This window comes from Crocodylus porosus, unplaced genomic scaffold (assembly GCF_001723895.1).
Source record: "Crocodylus porosus isolate Cpor-Errol unplaced genomic scaffold, CroPor_comp1, whole genome shotgun sequence".
In the NCBI taxonomy this organism is placed as follows: Eukaryota; Metazoa; Chordata; order Crocodylia; family Crocodylidae; genus Crocodylus; species Crocodylus porosus.
In genome coordinates this window covers 4861261-4872713 of record NW_017728934.1, presented here as the reverse complement: position 1 = coordinate 4872713, position 11453 = coordinate 4861261, and the positions used below count along the sequence as shown (strand labels likewise).

The 11453-nt window shown below is 47.6% G+C and overlaps 1 protein-coding gene across 1 annotated transcript in view; it reads left to right on the top strand.

The window, feature by feature from the left end:
- The window catches only part of LGR6 (leucine rich repeat containing G protein-coupled receptor 6), a 203768-nt gene that overhangs the window by 59989 nt on the left and 132326 nt on the right, over positions 1 to 11453 (top strand). Inside the window, exon 2 of the mRNA XM_019546369.1 lies at positions 3313 to 3384. Coding sequence (XP_019401914.1) covers positions 3313 to 3384 — 72 coding nt within the window. The remainder of the gene's footprint in view (positions 1 to 3312; positions 3385 to 11453) is intronic.

Below are 11453 nucleotides of genomic sequence, written 5' to 3'. Positions count from 1 at the left end.
GAAGGTGCACTCCCTGCAGGAGCACCCGAACTCCCTGCTGATTGCTTAGCCGGGCAAGGGGAGTTCAAGCAGGAGGTTCTAGAGGACCCCAGCTTGGAGGACCTCTGGCAGATGGCTCAGGAGCAAGAGACTGAGTTCACCCCAGAGCAGAGGGAACAGGTGGTCTGGGATAAAGGACTTCTCTATCGATTCTGGGCACCAAAGAACCAAGCTGAGACCTGGGAGCCGCATCGCCAGATCATAGTACCTCGTAAATACAGACAACGATTGCTTTCCATGGCTCACGATTTACCGTGTGTTGGTCACATGGGCAGGGAATGGATGTGCCGTTAGCCGCAGGTGAACTTTTATTGGCCCAGAATTGCTCAGAATGTGACGGACTACTGCCGATCTTGCAAGACATGCCAGCGGACGGGCAAAAGTGGGGTCAAGAGAAAGGCTCCCCTACAGCCACTCCCTATCATTGATCAACCCTTCCAACGAGTGGGGATAGACATTGTGGGCCCTCTGAGGCATAAAACCCAGAAGAAATACATCCTGACTCTAGTGGATTTCGCAACTCGGTACCCGGAGGCAGTTGCCTTGACCTCCACCGAGGCACCTGTGGTTGTGGATGCCTCCGACTCAAGACTAGGAGCTGTACTCTTACAAGAGCACCGGCTGTGGTGTACCTAAGCCAGAAGGTAATCCCTCGGGAGCAGAACCTGTCATCTATCAAGAAGGAGTGTTTGGCAGTTGTCTGGGCGCTGAACAAGCTGAGGACCTATTTATGGGGGCAGCAGTTCACCGTCCTATCAGACCATGCCCCACTGCAGTGGCTGCTGACAATGCAAAACACCAATGCCAAGCTTCAACGATGGGCCTGGCAGCTTCAAGAGTTCAGTTTCACGGTCGAACACATCAAGGGAAGCCAGAATGTGATAGCAGATGCCCTGTCACGAAAGGACTCTCAGTAGCGAGTTGGATGGACTCAGACCCGCCTGAGAGAGCTCTGGTGGGGGAGTTCCTGAATGTGCTATCATGTTTTATATGTGTTATTGTTAGGATCTGTATTATGTGTTGTGTAATTTCTCTTTAGGTGTGAAAGGCGACACTTCCAAACAAAGCATGCTTGTATCCATAGCTCTGTAAAGCTAGGTGTCAAAACTTTTAAAGGAGGGGGGGAAGTGTGGCAGGAAGCCACCTGTGTTTCTTCCCAACATCTCTGTGCTGTGACAATTTGATGAGGATGGGCCCAGCAGAGGAGACACACCTTTACCCTCTCTCTTTAGATAAACTGACCTGGCTACATTCCTGAGGGAGGGGGGAAACCTGCTCCCTCTGCCTACGGGACTGGTATCACCTACCTGGGTGAGGGGCTTCTACCTGGGGGGCTAGAGTCTGCCCGGCAACTAGTGATGTATTTCAAATTGGTTGGCCAACAGCCAACAGGTGCTGGCCTCCATTGGACCGGGTGAATGAGGTCACAGGGGCTATATAAGTTAAGACTGCCCAGGAGGAGGGGGCAGCAGCCATGTGGGGGACTCAGAGAGGAGCCAAACCATCTGAAACTGGCTCTCTCCCCTATAGCCCATGAGCGAGGAACAGCCTGCCTCCAGAGGGGATCTCCAACAGCCTCGGTATGATGCTTGTGAATAAGTTACCTGAGATCTGGTTAGATATCTAGCTGGCAGTAACTCAGATGCATGATCAAAAGGCTACCTCAGCCAGACTGTTTTGCTCTATGGGATTTCTATGATATTGCTCTATCTTGTACCCTATTTTCACCCTACCCCTGTAATCAATAAAGTTCTCCTTTGTGACCGGTGTGGGAGACTTATTGAGGGGTGGGTCTGAATTATGCTTAAGAGGCCCCTTAGGTCTGTGAACTAAGGGAGACTTGCCTTTTCAGCCCCCGATTTGGGGAAGTGCCCCAAGTGCCTGTGCTGGGTCGAGTACCCGTAGGACTATTAGGCCTGTGTTTCCCTGAGGACACGGGGCCAAGAGAGTCCCTTCTTGGGGTGGTGGCAGCTTACGTTACCCCCAGGCTAGCGAGTGTGCTCCAGGAAGGGGGTCAGCCGGACACGAGGCGCCCCCAGGGAGGCACCTGGAGCCTGGAAGGTGGTCGGGTGCAGTGAGGTGGGTGGCTCAACGCAGGAGCACCCCCTACTGGCCCGCCACATAAGGAACTGGGTGATACGTGTGTATGAAAGCACATATGTATATGCATCTAGTCTGAAGGATGAACTCTAAGGAGGACATTCATGCCCTGCATGCATCCTGTTAAGTCCAGAGCCCAGTGCCTTGTTCTGCACCCATACGAGATCTCACCTTCGACTTCATGCCCACATGAGAATTTTGCCCCACCTTTGAGCTCCCAGTTGTTTTTAGCCATGTCAGCCCTGACCTGGGCCTCAGCAATTTCTGTTTGCCTTTTTTTTTTTTTTTTTTTTTTTTAAGAGCAAGGATCAAACATACAGTTGTAGGCACAGACTTGCTCTTGATTTATATCATAACAAACACTGTTTTGTTATTGCAGGGTTGTTCAAGAGGGCAGGGCTGCTACTGTTAATTATATGTACGGCACATGATGTTACGAAGGTTTTGAGACAAAGACCTACTAGATCAGTCAAGTCTGTTGCCTTGCAAATGAGGTACAGAGTCCCCTGAGAGGGGACATGTCAGGTATTAAACCCAAGCCGCAGCCAAAGGCCTTGGAGAGACACAAGTTTCTATGTAAAGAATGGCATGACCTTTGCCGCCAAATTTAAAGTGGAACAAATTGCAGGCCCCTTGGTTTTGGCCTTGCACCTTTTCACAGCTGCTCCCCATTTGGAGAGGGCTCGTTCACCAGGTTGCAAGCAATGACCAGCAATTAGCTCTCACCTCCCAGGTTTGCCCTGCAGGGCAGTTGTGTTTGGCTTCTTTAACAGGGTCTCCCAGGAGGGGGCAGTGTAGGTAATGGTGAGGACCAGATGCTCCACACCTTTTACTGGCTTCTCATTTCTGCAAGAGTGAACAGGGCCCTAAACCCTTTGGCACCTTCAGAATCCGGGGAGTGCTTGAGAAGTTCACTTGAAAGATGCCACAGAAGGACACAGAATTCATTAACGTGAGGATTTCTTTCATCCTGCTTTATGCACTCATGTCGCCAGGCAGAGCTAAGAGGGAATTTCTCCTGGCCATACTAGGTCTGAGATGCCTTCCAAAAGGGCATCTCTTTCCTCCTCCGAGAATGGGTGCTGCACAGAGACTGTTTCGGGGGGGAGTGGTTTATTCTGTGCAAGCCGCCAATAATGACTGATCAGAGCTTCTGTCTTTCTTCTCCCATAGTGATCTGAGCATGAACAACATTAGCGAACTGCAGCCCAACACTTTTCATCATATGCGTTTCCTGGGGGAGCTGTAAGTATGGTGTTATTACACACAGCATAACGTGTTCTGGGGTGATATGATGTGCGGGGTGGAGGGGGGATGGATTACAAAGGAAACCAAAGTGGCATCAGTGAGGAGCAGAGAGAAATCAGGTCAGAAGGAGCTGCATTTTTTTCCCTTCATGGAAATCAGGAGTAATGCCCCTGGCATCAGTCATTGTAAAAGATGCAAGATCAGCAGAGCAGAATCAGAGACACTATGTGTGCCTATCCTAACCCAAAGAAAAGCAGCCCACACACAACTCTGCTCACCTTGCTGTCCATACGCATCCCCTCACCGCCCTTTGCTTTCTGGATTTCCTATCAGTTTGAAATTAGAATGGCAGCACGGGGACAGGAGTGCAGGTCAGGACCTCTGAGACTGAGGCTGAGGCAATGTAGACATCTGAACCCAGGAAAAATCCTAGGCTGCATTGAAGGTGGTGAGATCCTGCTGTAAAAATGCAAATTGCCCTTTCCTACTCGCCCAGCTATAGCAATGCTGTCAGAAAAATAACACCATGAGGCCAGGAGTGGATGAAGCCAAGCAACATGTTCTGCAAATTAAACCCTTTGCAAAGGGCTAGCATAGAAGCCATGTACATCACAGGTAAACCCTGAAAATAGGGTTTTAATGGCGTAGCCCGTTGCCCAAGTTGAATGTCACTCTCTAAGGATAATTCCTTGCAGCATCTGGAGGGCTTGCCCCTGCTATGGCTACTTGTGCCATGCTTAATCTTAGAGCTGGGCAGAGAATTTCAACAGAATATATTTTCATTGGAAAAGACACTTTTAATAAAATTGAAGCACTTTTATATTAGACTGAGATATTCATTGTCATACTGGTTTTATATATATTACATATTAATATTTTACTCTAATAGAAAAGTCCAAAGGAGATGTTTTGATGCTTCTGAAATACAACTTTTTTATTCATTCAACTTTTTCATTTCACAGGAAATTTTGAAATATTGAATTTTTTACATGTCCCCTCCCTACCCCCAAATATTGGGATTTCCCAAAGAACAGGAATTCACATGCCCCTGAATTTGGTGTGTTTATATAGGGTTGAATTTACACACGCACACGGGCATATACGCTGCTGGGCAAGCAGCATTACCTAAAGGTTAAAGCATCAGAGGAGAAGCCCACAAACCAATACCTTTCATTTATTTTTTTCGAAATGTCATGATCTTCAAAACAGTGCAGCAGTTCTCTAGAAAGGACTCACAGCTGTTCACTCCTGGAGTTAGTGAGAGTAAGGAAAGAGGCAGCTGAAAAGGTTCACGGATCCCTACAGATTTTTAAAGCCAGAAGGGATTTTTTTATGATCATCTAATTGACCATCCTGCATAATAGAGGCTTAAGAACCTCACTCATGGATATCTGCATCCAGACCATAACCTTCACTGAGCAAGAGCAGAGCTTGGAAAAAGACACACTCAGTCTGGACTGAAACTGCCGTTGGTAATTGGGCATCTGATAGTTAAAAATGTCTGCCTGATTTCCCGCATCAGTTTGTCTGCTTTGACTTCTAGTCATCAGATATGTATATGCCTTTGCCTGTTTAACTTAAATGCCCTCCAATATCAGAAATCATCTCACCCTGCAGAACTCTATCGACCATGCCAAAATCATGCTGATACTGTAACCACGTGGGGAACTTAAAGACACTGAGTTTCTCAGGTTTCTTACTGGAAGACAGATTTTTCAGGCCTTGTATTAGTTTTGCAGCTCTTTGCCTTGGGGTTTTCCTTGTCCTATTTAAAATGTGGACACAATATTTTATTATGTCCTAACAGGATGACTTCTCTTACTCAGCCTCCTCCTGTACACAGTTGCTGGCTGCCTCACTGCAAATGATTATAACCTGATTGCATGTTATAAGCAAACAGAATATAGTCGTAACGGGGAATATATGAATATGTTTAACTTTTAGAAGGGGCCAATTTCCCATGGCCAAAAATAATTCTGCGCGAAAGAAATTGGGAGGAAAAAATTAAACAGGAAAATATGAAAAGTAATTGGAAGTTGTTTAAGAACATTTTGCTGGGTGTTTCGAAAGATCACAGTTCCTCATTCAGGGAAACATATACTTGGATTTAAAAAACATCCCAGTTAAAAGTGGAAGAAGAATTGGCAATTTTACACACACGCATGTGCATGCACGCATACATGCACACACACGCACGTGTGCACACGCACACCCCTAATACTACTGATAAATTCTCCTGTTTTCCCACTTGTTTTACAAACCTTCCATGTACTCAGTGTGACAATGAAGATTATCCAGGGTGCAGATTGCGCTGGCTCAAAAGGAGCTGCAGCCCCAGGAAAAATGCCTAAAGAACAAGAGGGGGCAGCAAAGGGCACACATCTTAATTTTTGCTTGGGGGGTGGGGGAGAAACTAATTGGCTGCCTGCCCTAATGAGCCCTGCCCCCCAATCAGGAGAGGAGCAACTAGTCAAAGAGGCAGAGCTCCCCCCTTTCTTGATGAAAGCGCTGAAGTACTTAGAGCAGTTCTGCTTCCCCTTCTAGAAATACGCTGCCTGAAAGAAGAGATCCCTATTACTGCCTGCCCAGCGAGGCCTGGTAGAGGGGGGTCAGAGGCAGAACAGATGGGGCAGAAGGACAGGATTTATCTGGAGGCTGGGGATGAATTTATAACTAATAATGGGATTGGATGGGGTGTATTCCTGGGGGGCTGAGAAAATGGATGTGGGGCAGAATGACTGAGGGTTGATTATAGACCTTGGCTCCCAGCGTGCAACAGGGCTGATTGTGTGGTTTTAGTAATAGGTTAGACAAGGACTTGCATGGAATATTTTGGATAGAGATGATCATGCCTCAGGCAGGAAGGAGGGCTGGATGTCCTCCAGATGTCCCTTCCATCCCTATTTTTCTGTGCTTCTACAATTCTCTGATCTTCAGACCACTTTAAAATCTGGGATCATCCATCCTGTTTGGACAGTGGAGAATTCTCTTGGGCACGCTTGATATCTTTGGGACCTGTGGTGAACTTCCACCCGCATTTTGGTGGTCAAACCAAAATATTATAAAAATAAAATGAAGTCTAGTTGAACTGAAAGAGAATTTTTTCAGGCTTTGCAGCCAGACGAGAGAGAAAATTGAAAAATTTTGTTTTGGGTCAACCCCAGATGTTTCATTTGGGCTGAAACAAAATATTCATTTGAAGATTATTTATCCCTTTGGTTTAACTCCCCATCTCCCCACCCAACATGTCCTTTTTCATTCAAAATAGTTAATTGAAAATTCTGGTTTGAAATGGAAAGGAGCTTTAACAATACCTAAATAAAATGCCTGTAGATTTTAGATTTCTTTTTCTCCCAATTTTGGATGTGAATTTGGCCTGAATTTTGAGTGGTTTTATGCTCTGTTTTTTAGCAGCTTTATGATGTGTGTGGGGGCAATGTCACGTGGGCTAAGATCAAGTGTAATATAATATATTTACCGATATCCCTAGCAGCTGCCACCTGACTCCATGGCTTTTGGATGCACCTATTTGTCTTGTCTCCTGGGTCTCTTCCCTCTAATGGTCACAGACAGCCCATCCTCTTCTCCCTCCACCCATGTAACATGCCCTCTGACTGCTCTTCTTGCTCACTGTGTTCTGCTCATTTCTAATTTCTCCTGTGTCTCGGTGCCAGATTCTTCGCTTGTTGGCTTTCTGGTGACTCTGCTTTAAGCAGCTGGTCACATCGAGGCTTTGTGGCTGCCCAGGAAAGGATTACACATCTTAAAGTCTTGAACCAACACCTCCTCGGTGATGTTTCTTCATTTTTAATGTGTGGTTGGAGTGTTGTTCAAGAAATGGTCCAAGAAATGTGTGAGAGGCAAGGATTTTACACGATATTTTCAGGTCTAAACTTGGGCCTGAAGAAGGGCACTTGATGCCTGAAGCTCCCAATTGTACAGCTGGTCCAATAAAAAATACCACTAAAAATCCTCACCTCTCATTCATTTTTAATGACAATCTCTTCTTAGCCAACCGTTTATTGCACACGGGGACTCCATTCCTACAGCCAGAGGCCTGCAAGCGTGTCCCCTGCAGGAAGTCTCATTAGAGCCATTGAGACTGACATGGATACAAGGGCCAGTGTGTGTGGAACAGCATTGCCAGGGTGACCTGAGGCTATTTCTGAGGTTTGATGGGAAGGAAACGAATGATGGGAGGGAAAGTGCTGGGCGACATAGGAAGAGGAAAAGGAACATGGGGATAGGAAGGCAGAGCCAGAGAATGAGCACAAAAGACTAAAAAAGAGGGGCAGGACATAGGTGGAACAACCAATGGAGCAGTGCAACAAATTCTGAATAAAAACGCCCAGTATCTTAATTCTAGGTGAGTGACTGATGACATTAGGAGGCTACTGATGATGTGATGAGGCTCAGGAAGTCTCATGTACTGCTGTGTGCATGAGATACAGCCCACAGGATTACTGGCTGAAGTACATGGGACCCAATGGGAGGGCCATATGGAAGTACTTTAGCTCCAACGACACGACATTTTGAGTTCTGCTGCAATGGCTGACCCGCTTTTTAAGCTGCAGCGGACTACGCTCATTTGCACAGTGGTGACGTATCTCCAGCTGCGCTGTCCTCCAGAGCAGTGCGGCTTGTTGCATCGGGCTGTGCTGCTCATTTTGGTTGCACTGTGGAGCAGCGTGTTACACTTCCCTGCATCAGTGCATTTGGCCACCGTGGAGCACGGAGGCTGCTGCATGAGGTGGGCCTGCAGCAGGAGACCAGGTTTGGCTGCTGTCCGTGGTGGTGCTGGAGTTGCGTTCAGCCTGTACGGCGGAGTAGCTTGCCAGGTTCTCACTCATCGTCCCACCTTCTCCCTGTGACTCAAATTGTATCAGGAAGCAGCAGAGTGATCATTTATCACCAGCAATCAAAGATGGCTTTGTGGCCGTGGCACTGGCCTGGGAGTCGGGAATTCTCTTCCTGACTCAGCTGTTGCTCACTGTGTGGTCTTGGGCAATTCATGTTCCCTTTTCATGCCTCAGTTTCCCTGCCAGTAAAAGCCAAGGGTAATGACTCAGGTGTGCCGTGAGCCAAAGCTCATTAATGTTTCGCTGTGAACCCATCAGAACAAAGGTGTTATAAGCACAATCAGTGCCACAGCCCCAGGGAGCTTCCAGGGAGAGCAGATGCTCCAATTCATCTGACTTTGAAGAAGCACCATATCCGGGGACTCCCCTCTGAGGAGGGGCTCCCTGACAGCTGTCTGTCAGCAGGGACTGCATTCCTGGCTCCTCGTGCTTCCTCCCTGCCTCCAGCCTTGGAGGGAGAGAGAGGGAAACTGTATTCAAAGCTGACAGCAGAGCGACTCCGAGGGGGAAAGGCACAATAGCCTCGGAGGCACCCAAGAAGACTATGCCAGTTCCCTCAGGAAGGGGGTGTTCAGAGCTGGGACCAGACACTCATAGGAAACAGTTTAGAAAATAGTCTTCCTTTCTTTCTAGCTTTGTCTTTCTAGCTTTGTCTTGCTTGCTTGCTTTCCCTTCGCAGGAAAGATTGTTTAAAGGAGCTAATAAATTCTAGTTAATGAACCCTGAAAAACCAGAGCCGGGAGCCAAGAGAAACAAGGGCAATCAGTACAGAAGGAATAGAAAGAGGATCTTGAAAGTCGGCTTGGGAATAACAACATGTTGAAATGTGTTTGACTCATTGTTACTGTGCTTTGAATCCAAACACAAGCCCTTGGTGCCAGGAGAAGGGAGTGTGATGGAGGGCAGGTGTTCTGTGCTGTTTGCCTCTCTCTTGCTTCAAGGTACACATGGCAAGATCAGCCCCTGTCCCAGCTGCTGGCTGGTACACTTGCCAGTACACTGCCTGCTGGGGCGGGGGGCAGTTATTATAGGGACTTGCAGTTTATGTGCTTGTGTTTCAGTAACATCGGAAGCACCTGTCAGGAGCCCGGTCCATACTGTGCTCCTTGATTTACAAACAGGCCAGAAAAGTGTGTCCCTCTCCCAGACAGCTCCTTTACAGCAAGAATGAAGTTAGAGAAGGGCAGGCGACAAGAAACAGGACAGGGGAGGTGGAGAGGGGTATATGACAATCAGAAGAGGCAATAAATGTACACTAAGCGCTGTCAGTAGCAGTCGCCTCCTAACAGGGTGGGGGCTGCTGCCCCCATTGATGTCTAGGGTGGCCATCATAAAGGACAGTCCAGTTGTCCTCTGTCCTCTATTGATATAAAACCTGATGCCTTTAAGTCCTCTATTTTTCTCTTGGGGACAGAGTAACAGAAAACCGGAATGTCCCCTATGATGACCACCCTACTGATGTCTGTAGTCGGCAGATCTCTGGTGTCATTGGAGGCATTGAGACTGTCCCCTCTTTTGACATGCACATGGAGTGTCCTCCCCTCTCCCCTCTTGTGAAAGGGATAATTCACCCCATTTCACTAGCTTACGAGGCAGGAGCAGGGACCAAGCACCAGCTCTGTGAGAACAGCTCTAGAACGAGTCAGTGGCACTACTACTGCTGAAACGCACTGTGGCCCACGGAGATTTCTGTGATGTTGCAGTACAGTGTGATGAGGCATTGACAGTTCTGAGATAACATTGCTGCCTTGTGGGGCACAGGTATGTATATCTGAGCCTTAACACCCGGGGCACAAATGTGCCGACATTGCTTTGCGTGGCACGCCATTTGTGAGAGGCATCTGTGCTCTAAGGTGGCACTGACATATCTGTCTGTGGTGCTTAGGGCTGTGCTATGCAACATTGACCTTTCTCGGTCCTAAACTGTGCCTGACAAGGGATTGATCCTTCTGTGATGTAGCAGCACTACCCTAAATGAGCACCAGCTTTTCTGTGGCATAGCAGTGACATGTTGTAGAGCACTGATATATGTGTGGCATGTTGGCTCTACATTATGGGGCACTGATATATATATAAGTGACAGTCACTGGGGCTAGAGGACACAGGTCTTGCTGTGACAGCTGCTCTGTATTATGGGGCATTTGCATTTCTGGGATAGAGTGGATCATAGGTGACTGGTAGGAGGTGCACAGGGGTGCAGGTGCCCCCCCAATGGCTGACACCGCTGCTGTTGGTAGGGCTGGTGCCCCCCTGACAGGACCACCGCTGTCATCAGCTTCTGCAGGTGCCCCCCCAGATTCAGGAGGCAGTAGGCTAATTTTCTGCAGTGTAAAGTGTCACAGTCTGCATGCGTGATGGTATCAGACTGCAGCAAACTAATTTTTGCTGCTGTAAGATAGTACTGTTGGGGACGAGTAATATCTTATGGCAGCAAAAATAACTGCACCTAAATGTGTGTGTAAATGCCTGCCTGCTGTTTAGCCACATGGCTCCACTCTTTGGGCGCGCTCATGCTCCAGCCAGCCCCTCTGCTGCCCAAAGCCATGACCCAGAGCCCAGGGCTGACCCCTGAGCCTGCTGCCAGCCTGGCGTTGCTCTGCCCTGGTTCAAACTTCTGCAGTCCCAGGCACACATGTAGATGATGTGGCCAGGAGCTATTAACTCTGGTGCAAACTGTACTGGAGTTTATTGCATCACACTAATTGAATGTGTAGATGCACTCAGTGCTGCTACATTATTGACTTTAGGGATTTCTGTGACATACTTGTGACATCTCTGCCCCATATATTAGAAACCAGAGTATATTATAAAGTACAAGTACAGTGTAATCATGTTTTACATTTCCCTGTCTTTAGAGAGTAGTGCTATTCCTATGGGTTTTGATAGTGCCTAGCCCCTCTCCTGTTCTTCAGTACAAGAGAAATTTCCTATTGTTATTTAACTACACAGGGATTTACATTGGCTGCAGCATTTTTACCCACAGTGCCGTGTTGTGCGGTGCAAATCTGGAGGATGGGACAGCTGGGAAGGGTTGAGTTTCACAAAAGCATTAGGGAACATATGCATCTTTTCTTTTCCTTCCCAGGGAAAAAAAATGAAGTTGAAATTGTACAGGGTTTGGACTGTGAGGCCCAGATCCTGCTTTGTCTACTGAACTTCAAAGCCTAAGCAACCACTTGTCTAAAAAGTATGCCTCTTACTTCAGGA